The sequence below is a fragment of the Hevea brasiliensis genome, chromosome 3, assembly GCF_030052815.1.
Source record: "Hevea brasiliensis isolate MT/VB/25A 57/8 chromosome 3, ASM3005281v1, whole genome shotgun sequence".
Classification (NCBI taxonomy): Eukaryota; Viridiplantae; Streptophyta; class Magnoliopsida; order Malpighiales; family Euphorbiaceae; genus Hevea; species Hevea brasiliensis.
In genome coordinates, this window is record NC_079495.1 from 111,246,267 (window position 1) to 111,263,377 (window position 17,111).

At 34.2% G+C, this 17,111-nt stretch overlaps 2 protein-coding genes across 4 annotated transcripts; one reads left to right on the forward strand and one right to left on the reverse strand.

Annotated features, from left to right (window-relative positions):
* Positions 1–986: 986 nt before the first annotated feature.
* Positions 987–1,872, reverse strand: LOC110635962 (uncharacterized). Its single transcript, XM_021785502.2, has 2 exons — positions 1,809–1,872; positions 987–1,696 (listed from the first exon to the last, which is right to left on the reverse strand). The coding sequence occupies exon 2, from the start codon at positions 1,683–1,685 to the stop codon at positions 1,299–1,301; it is 387 nt and encodes a 128-aa protein (XP_021641194.2). The 5' UTR covers positions 1,686–1,696; positions 1,809–1,872; the 3' UTR covers positions 987–1,298.
* A 998-nt stretch (positions 1,873–2,870) lies between these two features.
* On the forward strand, positions 2,871–16,488 carry LOC110670658 (protein SUPPRESSOR OF QUENCHING 1, chloroplastic). Of its 3 annotated transcripts, none has more exons than XM_021832812.2 (28): positions 2,871–3,280; positions 3,389–3,489; positions 3,570–3,626; positions 3,715–3,809; positions 4,594–4,693; positions 5,157–5,215; positions 5,429–5,553; positions 5,866–5,998; positions 6,496–6,583; positions 6,720–6,804; positions 6,992–7,052; positions 7,198–7,273; positions 7,911–8,021; positions 8,691–8,786; positions 9,464–9,586; positions 11,000–11,197; positions 11,482–11,586; positions 11,736–11,800; positions 12,740–12,833; positions 13,048–13,205; positions 13,406–13,455; positions 13,568–13,689; positions 13,864–13,971; positions 14,694–14,786; positions 14,951–14,987; positions 15,357–15,604; positions 15,737–15,886; positions 16,106–16,488. In XM_021832812.2, exons 1-28 carry the CDS (start codon positions 2,923–2,925, stop codon positions 16,268–16,270), a joined length of 3,261 nt encoding a protein of 1,086 aa, XP_021688504.2. In that variant the 5' UTR covers positions 2,871–2,922; the 3' UTR covers positions 16,271–16,488. The 3 variants fall into 3 exon arrangements, with proteins under 3 accessions (XP_021688504.2, XP_021688580.2, XP_021688654.2); XM_021832888.2 differs by having other exon boundaries at positions 6,720–6,798; XM_021832962.2 differs by having other exon boundaries at positions 5,866–5,947.
* The last annotated feature ends 623 nt before the right edge of the window (positions 16,489–17,111 follow it).

The following is a 17,111-nucleotide window of genomic DNA, read 5'->3' on the forward strand; positions in this document are numbered from 1 at the left end:
GTTAGGTATCTATACCTAGGATTCATTGTGGAGCATCTTAACTTAAGGTTTACCTAAGGATGCATGAAATTGATGGTGATAAATTTCTTAGCAGTGTAGGGAAAAGTGGTCACCATTATAAATGCCTTTCATGGTAGGTCTTCCTTTAGTCCCATCATAATCAACGGGTGGAGTTTTAAGTGTATCCTTTATATAGATAACAGTTGCACTGATAGTGGCAAAAATATAGAATAATTATTTTGAAAAATTATTTTATAGACAACAATCATTCGAGTGTTTGCAGCAGCCAGACTGCGTGCAGTATCTGTCTCGTAATACAATACGCTTGCATTCTCTTTTGCAGAGAAGTGGATATCATATACCTCAATTAGAGATAAGAGCCTGGAATATAATTGCAGAACTGTATCATTTCGATATTTGTTGGCAAAGTTAGAACAAGTTTTCCCTTGGATCAAGCAATTTTTTATTTTGTTCCAAATCTTGAATTTATTGACCCTTTTTTGTGACCAAGTAGATTACCTGCTGAGCCTATACTCCCTAACCTTCCCTGGAAGCAGACCGCTTCCTTTATTTGTAACAGCAAACGCAAAAATGGTGAAGCAAAGCAACACAAGAATCAATAGAAACATGATAAGAAGAAAAAACGGGAGTAGCCACCGGCAGTGAAAACATGCACCAAAAAGCCCTGTAACCCAATCCAGGATGAGAAATGCACCCACTGCTATGACTGCATTGCTTAGAATTGTGTCACATTCTGATATTTCTTGGCTACTAAGCCATGTACCAATCCATAAAATGGGAACAGACAGAACAAGATTAATGAAATTTAGAATTCCCAGGCACCAGTAGTTAAGGCTGAAAATGTAATCTGGATGCATAATTAAAAATGGGTTTTAAGGGTTTTTTCCTCCTTAAAAAAATATAAAGAATTCCTTTATCTTTCAAACTATGGCCATGATATGGACAGTAAGATTTAAAGAGAGAAGTGCGCCAGAAAAAAAGAGAATTTCCCTTCTAACTTGTGGGATTCCTTCTTCTTTCATCAATTTACCAATTTTCCAGGGCCATGGCTGCTGCAGCCTAATGCAACGAGAGTCCACCCTCTTGAAGAGCCTGTAATAATAGCAATTGTACACTACCAAGCACTACTCATGGCTTTTATGTAACTATATTGTTTGTCATAAACGCAAAGAAGCCTAAAGGCCATTCAACCATGACTTTTGTTTAATTAGTTGCACTTCCACGCTGTTCTTTCTTTTTACATACTATATATTTACAGTGCTGAGAATCCTAATTGATCAACAACCTTTCTTTGGATTGCAATCGTTTGTATAAGCATGATGAGTCTCTGTTGATGATCCAGAAGGATAGCCATAATTCCCATAACTAGTGTTCTTCTCATCATCACCATCACCACTACTGTTGCTGCCACCACTACTAGTAGAAGTGCTGCTATTTCTATTATCTGTATCTGCTTCAACTGCTGGTACTGAACCTGTCAATGGATTTCCAGAAGTGCTTGATTTCCCATGTTCATCATTTGGCTTAATCCCTGGAGCATTGGATTGAAGCTGATTTTCTGTTTTTTGTGTTTTAATTTGCTCTAAAACAAGCCTTCTAGCATCAACTTGAAGATACAGTAACCCCAATCCAAGAACAAATAGAATTGGAATCACCTTCTTCATGATTAACTAACCTGTATTTTTCAGTCAATAACATGTCATTGTCACGTATGCAAGCGCTTAGAAGTTGTGAGATTAAAAAAATAATTTATGAATGTACTTGCAAATGAAATTAAAAACATATACCTTAGCCTTGTATTCCTTCACTAAAGCAACCATTGATGATGAATATTGCACCAAGGAAGCAAATTTATAGGAGAAAATAAACCTTAATCATGATTAGTGGGATAGATATAGCACTAATATGTGGTATGGGCACTAAAAGGATAATAATGTAGTGTGGTAATCATAATTTTTTGGCCTTATTGGAGACCATTCACAGGCGTGCTTGAAGTGGCCAGCATGTAGAAGTAATTATGGATAAAGGTGAAAAATAAATGAGAAAAAAAACCAACAATAATGAGATATTTAATTTATTTTATTCTATTTAATGTAGGAGTTAAAAAAATAATGATCTCAGCTAACTTGATTTACTTTAATGGCAGAAAATATAGCACCCATTTGATTGAGTCGGATTAAAAACCTTATCAAAATCAAGTCATGATTAATAAGAGTGAAAATTAACCCACTTGCCAATCTCATCAACAAGTAATCCATTTCATTTATTTTAAAGCTTGATTATGTTGGCATTATAGGGTCCAACAAGTGCCACTACAAGTATACAGTTTACTACACTATGTCCTATTTAGCATTAACATGGTTATTGGTGGATGACAGAACCATTAAATCATAATTAACAAATAATATGAATTGCAATTAGGGATTTTAATGAATAAAATTACTCATAAATTATTCAAATTTAATTTAAAAAATGCTTGAAGTCAACTTAATTCAAATGGGTCAAGCTCAAATAAGTAAAGTAGTTGGGAGTCTAATTAAGTTTATTTATAATTACACCCAAGTTTTGGGCTAGTCAAGGCTACCACTGGGCCAATGTAATTCATTGGGCTGGGATTGGGCCTGGGCCTAGATTCCAATTCATTGTCTAAATTAGCCTAATAAATAGAAATTTAAATTTCAGCCAAGCGGATAGGATTGAGTACCAAATTATTCAACCCTAACCCAAAAAAAAAAAAACCCCATTTCTCTGCCACTAAAACTACACACCCAAAGACAAATAAACCAACCCCACAACTGATGGTCATATAAGAACTAGTGAGGGCATAATTGTTATTACACCAACTCCATATAATCAGACATACATACCCGCCAATCAGTTTAACCACAAGCTCACAAGCTCATGGCCATGAAGCTGCTATCGCCTCCCTCTTCTCTATCTCGCCCCAACTCTTTCTTCTTCTTCAGTCCCAGGGGACCAAAACCCATCTCAAGTTCAGTTCAACTCTTCAAATGGAGGTCAAAAGGTGTAACCTTTACTCCAAGAATGGTGGTAAAGGCATGTGTGAAGGTGGAGCAGAAGGAGAATAATGTCCCGGAAATAGCAGGAAGTCAGTGGGGGAAGGTCTCTGCAGTGCTTTTTGATATGGATGGAGTGTTATGCAACAGTGAAGAGCCTTCTAGAATGGCAGCTGTGGATGTTTTCGCTGAGATGGGAGTTGAAGTCACAGTGGAGGATTTTGTGCCATTCATGGGCACAGGTAACTGGCAGTTCCACTTGAATTTTCTTTTCTTATTAGTATTGTAACTAATAATTGAATTTTATAGAAAGATTTTGATTTTAACCTCCAATTTGATTGATATATTAGGTGAAGCAAACTTCTTAGGAGGTGTGGCTAATGTTAAGGGAGTGAAGGGATTCAGTACTGAGGCAGCAAAAAAGAGGTTCTTTGAGATATATCTAGAAAAGGTGACTACCTAAAACATTATCCCAATTTGTAATGCAACATTCATTTTTCAACATCCCTAATGTCTTTTCGCATCTTGCAGTATGCAAAACCAAATTCTGGAATAGGATTCCCAGGTGCCCTTGAACTCATTACTCAGGTAAAATAACCGAATACTTCATAATTTACTTAATCAGTGAGGCTACATAAAGTCATTAATAATATAATAATGTGGGACTATACAACAGTGCAAAGGGAAAGGTCTCAAAGTTGCAGTTGCATCTAGTGCTGATCGTATCAAAGTTGATGCAAATTTAGGAGCTGCTGGGTTGCCATTGTCAATGTAAGTTAATCCAACCAAGACTTATGCTTCTGAAGTTCATAGGATATCTGTGTGTAATGGCTGCTTGTGACATACACTACCTTATCTTAATACAAATTTCTTCAGGTTCACCCTCTAAAAGAAAAGGAAAAAAATAAAAAGAAAAAGAAGAACAAAACCAAAGAAAAGTTATAGACACATGATTTAATTCATCTCTATCTCTCTCGTTAAATATTATTTACTCTAGAGCAGAAAATTTTCTGGGTTCCAGTTCAGTCACACCATGGCGTTCCCTGGGAATCCAATTCCTATATCATCTCTGAGTTTAGCATTTCCTTTCGTCATTCTATCATGAATTTTACAGAGAAACTGTGGATTACATGAAGAACCTGCCCCTAGAAAGTTTCATAATTGTTTTTCCCCTTTAATAATGTGTTGATGTTTTTGCAATTAGTTCAGTTGAATCCATTATTATGAGTTTGATATTTAAAACAATCCAGAACCTTAGATGGCAGTTTATACTTGGGCACGCCCATGCTGCTCATGTAGATAGTTTGGAAATGTTAATAGCAATGAATGTTGGTTAGAATCTAGAATACAATCAAGTCAAAAAGACTTGCAAGTATGGGGCTTGGTGAAAGTTGGGTGATTTGCCTGAGTATGTTTTGCCTCAGATTAGTCCAGACAATTTAGGTCTAATTCTATCCTTTAATTGATTCCAAGAAATTGAGATATGATTGTACCTTCACCATACTAGTATTGGAGTACTTCTATTCTTATTATTTTGTTAGCCTCCTTTTATCAGGTTCGATGCTATTGTGTCAGCAGATGCTTTTGAGAATTTGAAACCAGCTCCTGACATTTTCTTGGCTGCATCTAAAATCTTGAATGTGCCCACTAGTGAGGTATACTATTCGGTTTGCAATTTTATTCTTTCTATCAAGTTGCTAGAACTTTTGACTCAAGTTATTGTCAACCACTAAAATTATGAAAGCAGTTGCAGAAACTTCTTATTTTGTGTAACTTTTTTTTTTAAATCAAATTTTAATATTTGTAGCAAAGTATTTTTGAGAGAATACTTAGAAACAAATTAGTTTTAGTCATTGAAAATGTTTTTTGAATGTAGTACAAAATCTAAAAATTGCCTTGACTGCTTCTGTATGTTGCAAGTGTGTGGTCATTTTACTTTATTTTGCCGTGGGAGGAGATTTTCTCCATCATCTTGTGGCCATAGAGCTAGTGAATTTCGTCAGCTGAATTTCCTTTTTTTTTTAATATAATTTCATAGAATTTCTCTGAAGTCAGTTGAGTTTTTCCCTCGGTTGATTTCTTTTCATCTTAATCAAAATGTTATGCTAATTTTTCCAGTGTATTGTTATTGAAGATGCACTAGCTGGAGTACAGGCTGCAAAAGCTGCAGAGATGAGGTGAATGTACCAATAACATGTGTATCTGGTTTCACTAGGACATCTCTGGTGATTAATTCTCTCAAAATAAGTGTGGAAATGGTTTTCAAGAATGTTTCGACACGAGACAACATTAGATTTCATTTCCCCTGTGCTAATCTACAGCATTTTTATATGGGTTTCACTTTTATATTCTATTGATTGCTAATCTATGGCATTCTGCCCATCTTGTAGATGCATAGCTGTGAAAACTACATTGACGGAAGAGACTCTGAAGAATGCCAGTCCATCCCTTATCAGAAATGATATAGGAAGTATTTCACTTGATGATATTCTCAGTGGTGGATCTGATGGCTATAGTATGTAGTTCTGAAGATGTCACTTTGTACCATCAATAATTTGGAACGATGACACTGCTTTTACGTCATGTTTTAAGAATTCCAAAACATTTTTTTTGTAATGGATTTTCTATGTATTGAAAATTTTTTCTCCATTAAAACTAAGGTGCTCTGTTGTACATTATCGATTGAGTTTATTATTGTTATTTTAGACTTTTCTTAAGATGGAAAACAAGGATACATATTTATTGAGCTCTTAGCAGTTTTTAGACTGGTTAGTAGTTAAGACTGTATTCTGGCACAATGGAATCTAACAAAGATGTACCATTGCAGATGAGATGATACAGGGACCTCAGGTTCTGCATACTTCTGTACAGAGTTCAGCAGCGATACTCAAAGAAAGAACAGATAACGGGTCAGTTGTTAATAATATTGCTGCCAGTGATGAAGTTTTCTCAGTTGGGGGGTAAGATAGGTTCTTTTTCTTCAAAAATTTATTTAACCTGTGATTGGTGGTTAATTTTTTTTTTCCTTCTTGAAATCTATAATTTATTCTAGATTTTCATCCTCTTACTGAAATGTAGCTGATTTGAGATAGAAACCCAAAACCAATGAAATATTAGCCATTCTTTTGTCTCCTTGTCATAATTTAACGATATTTTGGGTCCAACCACAACCAGTGAATCAGACACTATGTTGGGTACTTCTAATGAGTAGGTTAAGTAATCCTGTATATGTTTAATAGGAACTTTTGTATTCCGTTTTTCCAATGACACAAACTTCTCCAGAATGATGAAAAATATTCCCATTATGCTACTGTATAGGAAACTATTTTCTTTCCTCGGCAATTTTAGAAAACTGAAACCTAATGTATGTAAAATACAAAATCTTGAGTGTCTTTATGATAAAGAAAATAAAGCCTTGGTATAACTACTTCAGGTTGCAGAAATAATTTGTGGACAGGTTTTGGGCTTCTCGGCGCAATATATTGAGATATGGAAGTTTGGGGATTGCTTTTTCTTGTCTGTTCTTCACCATCACAAACTGGAAGGTAACTTTCTTAAAGGAAAAGAATAATGGATGATTGCTTATGAATTGGGTTCATGTTTGATCATTTGAGAACCAGGAATATGTCACTTCAGCTTTCAGCTTGTTCTCATGATGCAAATACATTTGTGCATTTTTAGGCAATGCAATATGCTTCCCCTCAAGCTATATGGAATTTGGTGTTTGGAGTTAATAAACAAGATTTTAAGCAGAATGAAGGTACAGGTATATGTTATGCAATACACTTTGCCTGACCATGATATTCCTATCCTCTGTTCCTTGTAGTTTTAGTCTTTTGTATTTTGATTTTCTTAATGTGTACTATTTAAATTTTTTAAAGTTCATATTCATTCTGATTCTATCTGTGATGTGTTGTGATTATTAACAAACTCCTTGAATTTATTGGTTATAGATAAGTCAGAATATTCAAGAGTTCAACAGTTCGTAAACTATATATCTGATCTAGAAACCAGGTAACCAAGAATTTGTCCTTCTGACCACTGATCATAAAGTTTATGCCATTTGCATTCAATTTAGTGCACTTTACTTTTTTTTTTTTAGCTTCTTTCATGGGAATTTATTTTTGTTCTATTCTGAGTTTATTATATTTTGTGTCAGGGGAACTGCTCGCATTGTGCCAGAATTTCCAACTAAACTTGATTGGCTGAATACAGCGCCACTTCAATTTCGCAGGGCAAGTTTTACTCAACTCAAATTTCTGTTATGAATTCATGAGTATTACAATCATCAAAATATGCCACTTACATGGGCTATTTTCAGATATGTTAATCATGTATCCAGCTTAACTTTGTGATTGTAAGTAAGAGAAAGTTTTCATTGAACTTCTTTGACTACATGTTTCCACATTTATATTATCCATCACGTCCTTAGTTCCTTACAACCTTGACACTCAACTCATTCCCTCCTCCAGTCCCTCACACATGGAAGAAAAGGATTATATTGAAAAGTTTCTGAAAAAGCTAATTATAGTCAACTGTAGTAAACCCTTTTGAGCTATTGAATTTGGGTCTTATATCACCATGAATTGGCTAACGTGTAATGGAAGTGAAAAGCTATATACTGTTAAGGTACTAACGTCTTCCAATGCAATCTTCTAGTGACTGAATAAATAACATGGCTTTATATTGTTTTTAGAGTACGCATATTATTCTAATTATATTTGTGGGAATGGCATTGATGTTTTTGCATCAGATAAATCCTCAAGTAATACAAATTTGCTATGTAGTTTCAGAAAATTTTCATCTTTCTTTGAAGTTTCTTTATAAAACACTACAATTTTAGTTTTGAATTATTTCAATTTCCTCATGCAGGAATTGAAAGGCAAGGTGGTTGTGCTGGATTTTTGGACCTATTGTTGTATAAATTGTATGCATGTGCTGCCAGATCTAGAGTTTCTGGAAAAAAAATACAAAGATATGCCGGTAAACCCCTCTTCTTCTCTTTCAGGTGTCACTATCTGTTTACTGTTATAAAGTTTCAATTTTTTGAATAAGAAAATGCGTAATTAAATTTAAAAATAACAATCTTCGGTAAATTAAGATTTGAAAAAGGCTAAAAAGCGCCTAATAACCAACTTAATAATTGCATAAAGTAAAAACCAGGAGAATAAAAATAGATAATTGACCAAGAATCTCACATACTATTTTATTTATGGATTTTATTCAGCCTTTTCAAACTTCTACTTTAGGGAGTTATTTACGATGATTTATGAAGAAATAGTTATTTCATACCACTAGTCTCTTTGTTCTTTCATCAAGATTGAAGTTTGCTATGTTTCCATATCTGCTTACTCATAATGTAATAATAGTTACTAAAGTACATCAATGGTCATGTTATGACATTTTTTCAGATGTATACTGTAACCCATGATAACAGTACATTCTCTGGACTGATTGTGGACCAAAAACCTATATGATAAGATAAAGGTAAAATCAGGGTAAAATGAAAGGTTCAATTAATGCTCAAAGATTTTCATGATGTTGCTTGCCTTAACATCATGTCAACACTATCTTGTTTTAGGTATCTATTTGAATGATCCTGGATTCATTATGATTCCACATGATGTTTTTTATGTGGTAATATTTTTGCAGTTCACTGTTGTGGGAGTACATTCAGCTAAGTTTGACAATGAGAAAGATTTAGAAGCAATCCGTAATGCTGTCTTACGCTATAACATCTCTCACCCAGTAAGTCAAACTTTTTAAAGTTAGTACAAGCATAATCTCGATCTATCTTTGCATGTTTAGGTATTACAAACCTAGATGCATCAGATCAGAGTTGAAGTGGACATCTATTTGGAAACTATCGTTGAGGTTGTGGGATTTGGTTTGCACTAATTTGTTCAATATTGTAACCTCAAATAAAATACTCAAAGCCTATAGACTTCTGGTTGCACTGTTCATGTATCTATTTGCTTGCTCTCGTTTTCTATTCTGGCAGGCATCCAAGTGCATCTATAAGGATTGAGAGGGCCAAATGAGAATAGCCAAACTATACTTAACATGGCTTGTACTAGCCTCCTTAATTTCAAAGGAAAAACTATAAACAATCACCAAGCTTAGGAAAAATGTGCAATTTTATCAGGTATCTTATCCCATGATTGATGATCTTAGACTTGTAGAGACTATAAGGTAGAAAAGTTGATGGCCATGGTCTATTTTTTCCAAAAGCACATCCAAGATTCAACTAATTGGGGGAAGCCATCTATTTTAGTATTTTATGTAGCACATATGATATGTTCAAAGTTAGACCGTTTTCTGCTTTTTGGCTTAAGCATTATGTTATGTATTTAAATTGCTTATTCAATCAAATAATCAAAATATTTCACTTTGTTTAATCTTAATCCAGCCTCTTATCAGTGTAGGTTGTCAATGATGGAGATATGAATTTGTGGCGCGAGCTAGGTATTAATTCATGGCCTACATTTGCCATTGTTGGACCCAATGGTAAGCTTATTGCGCAAATATCAGGAGAAGGCCATAGAAAGGTACCCATGAGCATCTCTAATTTATTTTAAAATTTATATTTCTTTTTCTAGTTCTTTATTAAAACACAATTTTCAATTTGTTGGGCGTATTTGTCAAGTAATCTCAGATGAATACATCCATGTTTATATTTTTGTCCTCCTTCATAGATGAGAGACTTGCAAATAAAGGTCAAATTCATCCGTATAGGGTCATTTCCAAAACTTTTAAAATTTGCCCTAAAACTTCAATAATTTGACCTAATTAGAACAAAGATTCTATTTTGTCTATTGTTCGACGATGAAAAATAATAACAATAAAATTATTTTTTTATATTTTTAAATAATAAATATTTTTTGAAAATATTTTTTAAAGGAAAATTTTTCTGAAAAGAAAAAAAAATCTCCCCAAAATTGTCTGCTTTGAGTAAAGAGGTCTCCTTCATCAATTCACCCATGCCTAAAGTTGGAACTTCCTTCATTGAATACAACCACACAAGCCCACTAAATATCCCCTTCAATCTATTCTTCTTTCCAACCATATTAGAAAATCCAAAATATGAAACCCTAATGTCCCTTCACCGAAAAACCATGAAACAGAATCAATGGGGAAGGAAAAGAAAGAAATTTGGTGTAAATGGAATGGATCATCAAGTCTCAGATGGAATCATTTTCATGATTTATCAGTGCTGCCATTTCATTTTTCCGCTGCGTAGCATTTCGTGTCTCCTGGTTTACAAAGGTTTTGTAATTCTTGATTAACATGTAGAAAACTGTGACATGAAAAAGAACAGGTGTAATTCTTTTACCCCTAAAATTGTTCATTCATGTTTCCTATGTTTTTTTTTACTTTTTATTTTTTACTAGGCATTTGTCCACGCGTCACGCGTATAATTATTATTGGTATGTTATTTAATTGAATAAAAATATGATTATAGGGCTTTTTCTTATATATTCATACTTAATTTATTTGAAATGTTTTAAGAATAACTTGTAAAAAACTATGAAAATATTAAAAAATATGAAAAATAAATATAAATTATAAATGAATATAAAGAATAAATAATAAGATACCAGTAAAATGTGTACAAATAAATTCTTATAAGATGAAAATTACCTTAGTGATATTTGTGCAAATTATTTTTCATCTCATTCTAATGCTTTAGTTAAAAATATCTTTCGGTAAGTTTGAGAAAAAAAATGTTAATTGAACGTTGTATCTTCTATTTGCATTAGGATATGACTAATTTGATTTTTGATGTGATATATTAGTTTATATATTTTATAATTGTGACTTTTTGGCCAAGTTCATTTTGAGAACAAATAACATGACTTGGAAGTGTTACTTCCCATACCGATTATGTTAGAATTACTTGTTCATACTCAACAATGATCAATAAAATAGAAAGAAAATTATATATTTTTTTTCTCATTTAGGATCTTGATGATTTGGTGGAGGCAGCTCTTCTGTACTATGGTGGGAAGAAACTCCTAGATGGCACGCCAATTCCCCTGGCTTTGGAGAAAGATAATGATTCTCGTTTGTTTTCCTCTCTTTTGAAGTTTCCTGGAAAGCTGGCAATTGATGTGCTTAATAACCGACTGTTTATTTCAGATAGTAACCATAACCGCATAGTACACCCTCTCTCTCTCTCTCTCTCTCTCTCTCTCTCTCTCTCATACACACAAAATAAAATAATAATAACAATAATAAATTTAAAAAAGTGAACTTGAGGTTTGTACTTTTGTGCTAAACACCAAACTGCCAGTATCAAGAACACATCTTATTGATCATATCTGTGAGCGGCTAGAAATTCACCAGAAAGTGGTCTTTAATTCTTCTAACTTCTATAAAGTTTATGTAGGTTGTGGATCATTAATGCCTCAAAACTTAATCATTTTTTTATTTCTCAATTCAGGTGGTCACTGATCTAGATGGGAACTTCATTGTCCAAATTGGGAGCACTGGAGAGGAAGGTTTACGTGATGGCTCCTTTGATGAAGCCATCTTTAATCGCCCTCAGGTGACATTACGTTGTAAATTAATTTTCATAGGTGAAGCATTGGTTTCTATTTTAATTTAATCACCTTACATCCATTGTGAGGTCTGCCATCTCATGTTTTAGTTTCATTTTGAATGTATTTTCGGTGACATTATGGTTATGTGCTCCAGGGCTTGGCTTACAATGCAAAGAAAAATCTCCTTTATGTTGCAGATACTGAAAACCATGCTTTGAGGTATGCAGCAACTTCAGAACCATCCTTTCATTGTTTTCAAGTCTTAGCTAGCTCTGTTTTTAATTGTTATGGTAGCTGAAACAAGCTGACCCAATTTTTTTGACTCATGTTTTACATCCAAGACAGCTTCAGATAATTTTGTTTATCACCTTATATAAATGTATCATGGATTATTACATTGTGAAACAAACATATGGAAGTTTCATGTCAAAATTAATTCAAGCAGAAATAATGATATGAAAATGGATCAGACCTAGCTCACTCCAAAAAGCTAGCTCAAGGGGGAAGAATTGCCCAAGTCTTTATAAAATCATGCTTGAAAATTTTCCTAAACTTCAAATGGGTATCTGAATGTTGTGGAAATATTATTTGATGTCTGGATATAGATTCACTTGATAATGAAGCAGTAATGTGGATGTTCATTTCGTCATAATTTATCAGTCTGTTTCGCCTTAATGTATTAGGAAACAATTAAGTAGTCTAGGTAACAAAATCTTCAATATAATTGGTTGTCTTTGTGATGCCTCTTTGATAAATAACAACAAAAACTGCAGGTTAACAAGGGAAGAATGCCAATTAATGTTTTTGTACCCTATGAAGCATGCTAGTAGCCCATAATTGACAATGATTTGGGCAAAGTCACTTGTTTCTTGCATGGAAACTTTGAGCTACACATGGCAGAAGGACAAATAATCAGAGCATGAAAGTCAATTTATAAAATGAACATATATATAAAATAACTATGAGGTAGTCACATGGTGGAAGAACTTGAATTTTAGATGTGTTGTTTCTTTCTGCATCTTCCCTTCTTACATGTATGATAGGGAACACGCATTCTAATTAATTTGACTTCTTTGAGTCACATTAAATATGAAGCACATTGATAACCATGACCTTGTAGCAAATCATTTTATGATTATTTGAAATTTTCTATTATAGGGAGATTGATTTTGTGAATGAGAGGGTGCGGACTCTTGCTGGGAATGGAGCCAAAGGTTCTGACTATAAAGGGGGAGGAAAAGGAATGACTCAGGTAAGATAGGAGAATTGTTACTTTGGGATGTACTTTAAAGATGCTTCCTTAATGTTTCATGTTAAAAATTTTGGTCTTCTGGTAATGTGTTTCCTAAAAGTTGGGAACAATGACATTATTAATCTTTTTTTCATAAAAAGTAGTTGAATATTTGCCAGCATATATTTAATACATTTACAATTTTTCCTCATGAATACATACATACTTTTTTCAGCTTCTCAACTCTCCATGGGATGTCTGCTTCGAGCCAGTCAATGAAAAAATCTATATTGCGATGGCTGGACAGCATCAGATATGGGAGCACAATACTCTAGATGGAGTTACTATAGCTTTCAGTGGTGATGGTTATGAAAGAAACTTGAATGGATCAAGGTATGATACTGAATAATTTTACCTTAACTGTTTCTGTGCCCTTCATATTTCACTTTCTTTTCTATTTCCTGAGAAGTTGCACTTTGCTTACCTTATTCTTGTGCATTGTTTCTCCTTCTCTAAAAGTGTATTAATCGGTTTTCTATTTTGTTGGGACATTTTTCTTACTTTGACATTGGTCTTGTTTCATTATGAAAAAGCTCCACGAGCACATCATTCGCTCAACCTTCTGGAATTTCACCATCTCCTGGTAACATTTTGGATTATTTTGACAGATTGTATAAATTTCAGCGACATTTGTAAAATCATTGTTGAATGTTCAAGTGTTACAGTGATAGTTTTCCTTTATTACTTATTTATAGATTCGAAGGAGGTATATGTTGCTGATAGTGAGAGTAGCTCCATTCGAGCACTTGATCTGAAAACAGGAGGATCAAGGCTGCTAGCTGGTGGTGATCCATTTTTTCCTGACAACTTGTTTAAGGTAATTTGTTTTGAAAGTAATAAACCATTTGTATCATGTATTGATGTTTTAGTTTCCAACTAATATACACCATATACAGCTACTATTGAAGATTCTTAAAGTTTATTGCTTAGCAAGATCTAATCTTTTGCACCCTATGATCTTTGATTCATCCTTCAATATTTAATTTTGCAGTTTGGTGACCATGATGGAATAGGATCTGAAGTACTTCTTCAACATCCACTAGGTGTATTATGTGCAAAGGATGGTCAAATATATATAGCAGATAGCTATAATCACAAGGTAATATTGAAGATATTTAATTTTATCAATTTAATACATATTACATAAGCTGCTGATTTTATTCCAATTGTATCCAATATGATGTGTGCCCATGCTAACATGGCACTAAGGTGGACTTTAAAATGAAAAAAAAATGACTGACATGGATAATGGGGCCCCCTCTTGAGCCCTAAGAGCCATTAATCGATTTATTTTGCAAAATACGAATGTCAAAAAGTTGGAATCTTATGTTTTAACCACCAGTAACTAGACTGTCCCCTTAGAGACGGAATTACAAATTTTACTCGAAATGAAGTATCATATTAATGCTTTATGTGGTGATCTTCAGAAGTAGTGCCTTATCTATTGTAATGCTTATGGCTATTGATTCTTTCTGCCTTATTTCCCTACTTTGAGTATAACTACTCAAGGAGCTTCTTTCATTGAGGCTCTCAAAATGATTATTAAAATAATATTTGATTTCCCAAGATATTAACAAAACTGTTTCAAATATTTACAATCTATTATTTCAAGGTTTCATAAGGTTGGATTCCATGCATAATGCTAATGAAAAGTTCTAGTTTGCATTACATAAAAGAGGGCATATTTACATGAAAAAAAATCCTAGGAATTTCCTTTTGATGCATATTTACTTTTGTAAATATGTAATGGTAGGATTTTGATCTTAAATAAATGCTCAAGTACCATTGAATTGTATGAATTTGTCCCTTTTCAATTTTCAGATAAAGAAGCTAGATCCAGCTACTAGAAGAGTTAGTACAATAGCAGGGACGGGGAAAGCTGGTTTCAAGGATGGTAAAGCACTGGCTGCTCAGGTTAGAAAGCATCTCATAAAATGTTGCAGTCTTTGAATTTCAGCGATACGAAAATTATATGCTAGATTTTTTGTAGGAAGCTGGAGTGCCTCTTGGCAATTTTTATTACTGCTTTCTCCCAGTTGCCTAAAATATCAAATCTAATTCTTATTTATGTTCTGCAGCTCTCGGAGCCATCTGGAATCATTGAGGCTGAAGATGGTGATTCTCTTTCCCATCATATGCAAATGCAGTAAATAGTTTTTCACAATAATGGAACTTAAAATGTGTCCACATTACCTTCGTTTTTGCTCAACATTTGTTCATTGACAGTATTTAGCTATATTACCTTTCTTAATGAAGTATGCCCAATTGCATTTCATCAAATACAGGACTTGCCTTTTGATGTGGGCTACTGTGCTGAATAAATTCATTCAGCACCGGCAATCAGCTGATCCATCGGTTAAACTAAATTGGATGATATGACATATAATGCTCTTTCATATGATGTTGGAAATGAGTTGTGGTTCTTGAGCTTTTGCTTCTACCAGTAATGAGCGCACTTTGAAAGCTTTTCTTGGTTATTTGCAGGAAGACTTATTATAGCTGATACAAATAATAGTGTTATCCGATACATAGACTTGAACAAGGAAGAAGCTCAACTTCTTACTTTGGAGCTGAAAGGAGTTCAGCCTCCTGCACCAAAATCCCGATCTTTGAAACGCCTTAGGAGACGACCATCTGCTGACACACAGACAATTAAAATTGACAGTAGTTCATCTAGGGAGGGAGATCTTCGTCTCAAAATATCATTACCTGAAGAGTACCATTTTTCGAAGGTCACATGGTCCAACCTTTTGAATATAGTTCTATATTTTACCTCCTGCTGTTGTCACATGAGTTAGTAATCTGATCCTTTTATATTTACTAATTTTTCATCCTAAATAAACTCCCTTTTGAATTAAATGCAGGAAGCACGCAGTAAATTTATTGTCGAAACTGAGCCTGAAGGTGCAGTTCTGATTGATCCCACAGATGGATATCTTAGTCCAGAAGGAACAGCAATACTTCACTTTAGGAGATCCTCTGCCTCAGCTTCAACTGGGAGAATAAATTGCAAGGTATGACTTATTTTACTTTAGGAGATCCTCTATCACTCCTACTCACTTGGAATGTGGAAGATTATTGGTCTATACGCCAGAAAGTTGCACTAAGAGTGATTTGCAAGAGAATTTACCTTTGGTTCTGTATATGGTGATCAAAGAGAAGAGCTTAAAGTCTAATCTTAAAATCGTCAATTATTTAACGGTACATAATAAATTTGGTAATCACCTTTTCAGGTCTACTATTGTAAAGAAGATGAGGTCTGTCTATACGAATCCCTTCTGTTTGAAGTACCCTTTCGAGAAGAAGTTCCAAACTCTACACCATCACAAATCACACTTGCTTACCTTGTGAAGCCCAAAGCATTAACAAACACCTTGGAGCTGCCAGTTAGTCGCTGACAAAAATGCTACAAAAATATATTGTAAGATTCTTCATAATTTTTACCTTTTCTCCTATCAAAACAAAAGCTCAATTGAATGGAGCAGATAGTTGCAACAATTTGAAGAAAATGATACTTTATAGAGCTTAAAACACCAACCAAACATGAAATGCACATTGTACATCACTCTTTAGGCATCTTTTCAATGATTTATCCCCTCTACTATTTTTTTTTCTCATGAACTGTGTTACAGACTGGGAGTTTATCAACACCAAACTCTAGCAACCCGTGCGGCCTTAGTCACCTCCTTGGACTAAGTCAGCCTTCCAACACACTTAGTCTATGTGATAGACTAATAAGGGTGACAAAAATAAGCCTAAGTGAGAAGGTACAAAAGGAAACAAAAGATAGTAGTGGGAAGAGTATGGACAAAGGGAAGGTAATTTTATTAACTCAAGAAAAATGGCTATACAAGCCTAAGCTTTATAAGAGAACAACTACACAAAGCTTAAGTGCACAAGTGTTTGTAGGAAGCTTGGATGCTTGGTTGATGCTTTGTTGGATGTTTGGTTGGTTGTCCCAAATGAATGCCAAGGCCTCCTATTTATAGTGTTGTGGCTGAAATTGCACCTCCAAATGGATGGCTAAGATGTGCCTTGGGATCACCAATTTTGGATGGAGGGTTGGGATTTTGCCTTGGGAAGATTTTTAGCACATTTCCCATAAAAATATCCCAAGAAGCTTGCTGGAGAAGCTGGTCACATTCTGGGCAGTTTCTGGACTGTTCTGGCCAAAAATCTGGCTCCAAGAAGGTTTCTGGCGGTTCTGGGCAATTCTGGGCGTTTCTGGAAATTTCCAAG

Excerpts from the sequence above, each read along its gene's own strand:
- LOC110670658 (XM_021832812.2), top strand. The coding sequence starts at position 2,923 with ATGGCCATGAAGCTGCTATCGCCTCCCTCTTCTCTATCTCGCCCCAAC. Across the intron at positions 5,554-5,865 it reads TGGTGGATCTGATGGCTATA|ATGAGATGATACAGGGACCT; the intron begins GTATGTAGTTCT and ends GTACCATTGCAG. Across the intron at positions 14,787-14,950 it reads GTAAAGCACTGGCTGCTCAG|CTCTCGGAGCCATCTGGAAT; the intron begins GTTAGAAAGCAT and ends TATGTTCTGCAG.
- LOC110635962 (XM_021785502.2), bottom strand. The coding sequence starts at position 1,685 with ATGAAGAAGGTGATTCCAATTCTATTTGTTCTTGGATTGGGGTTACTG.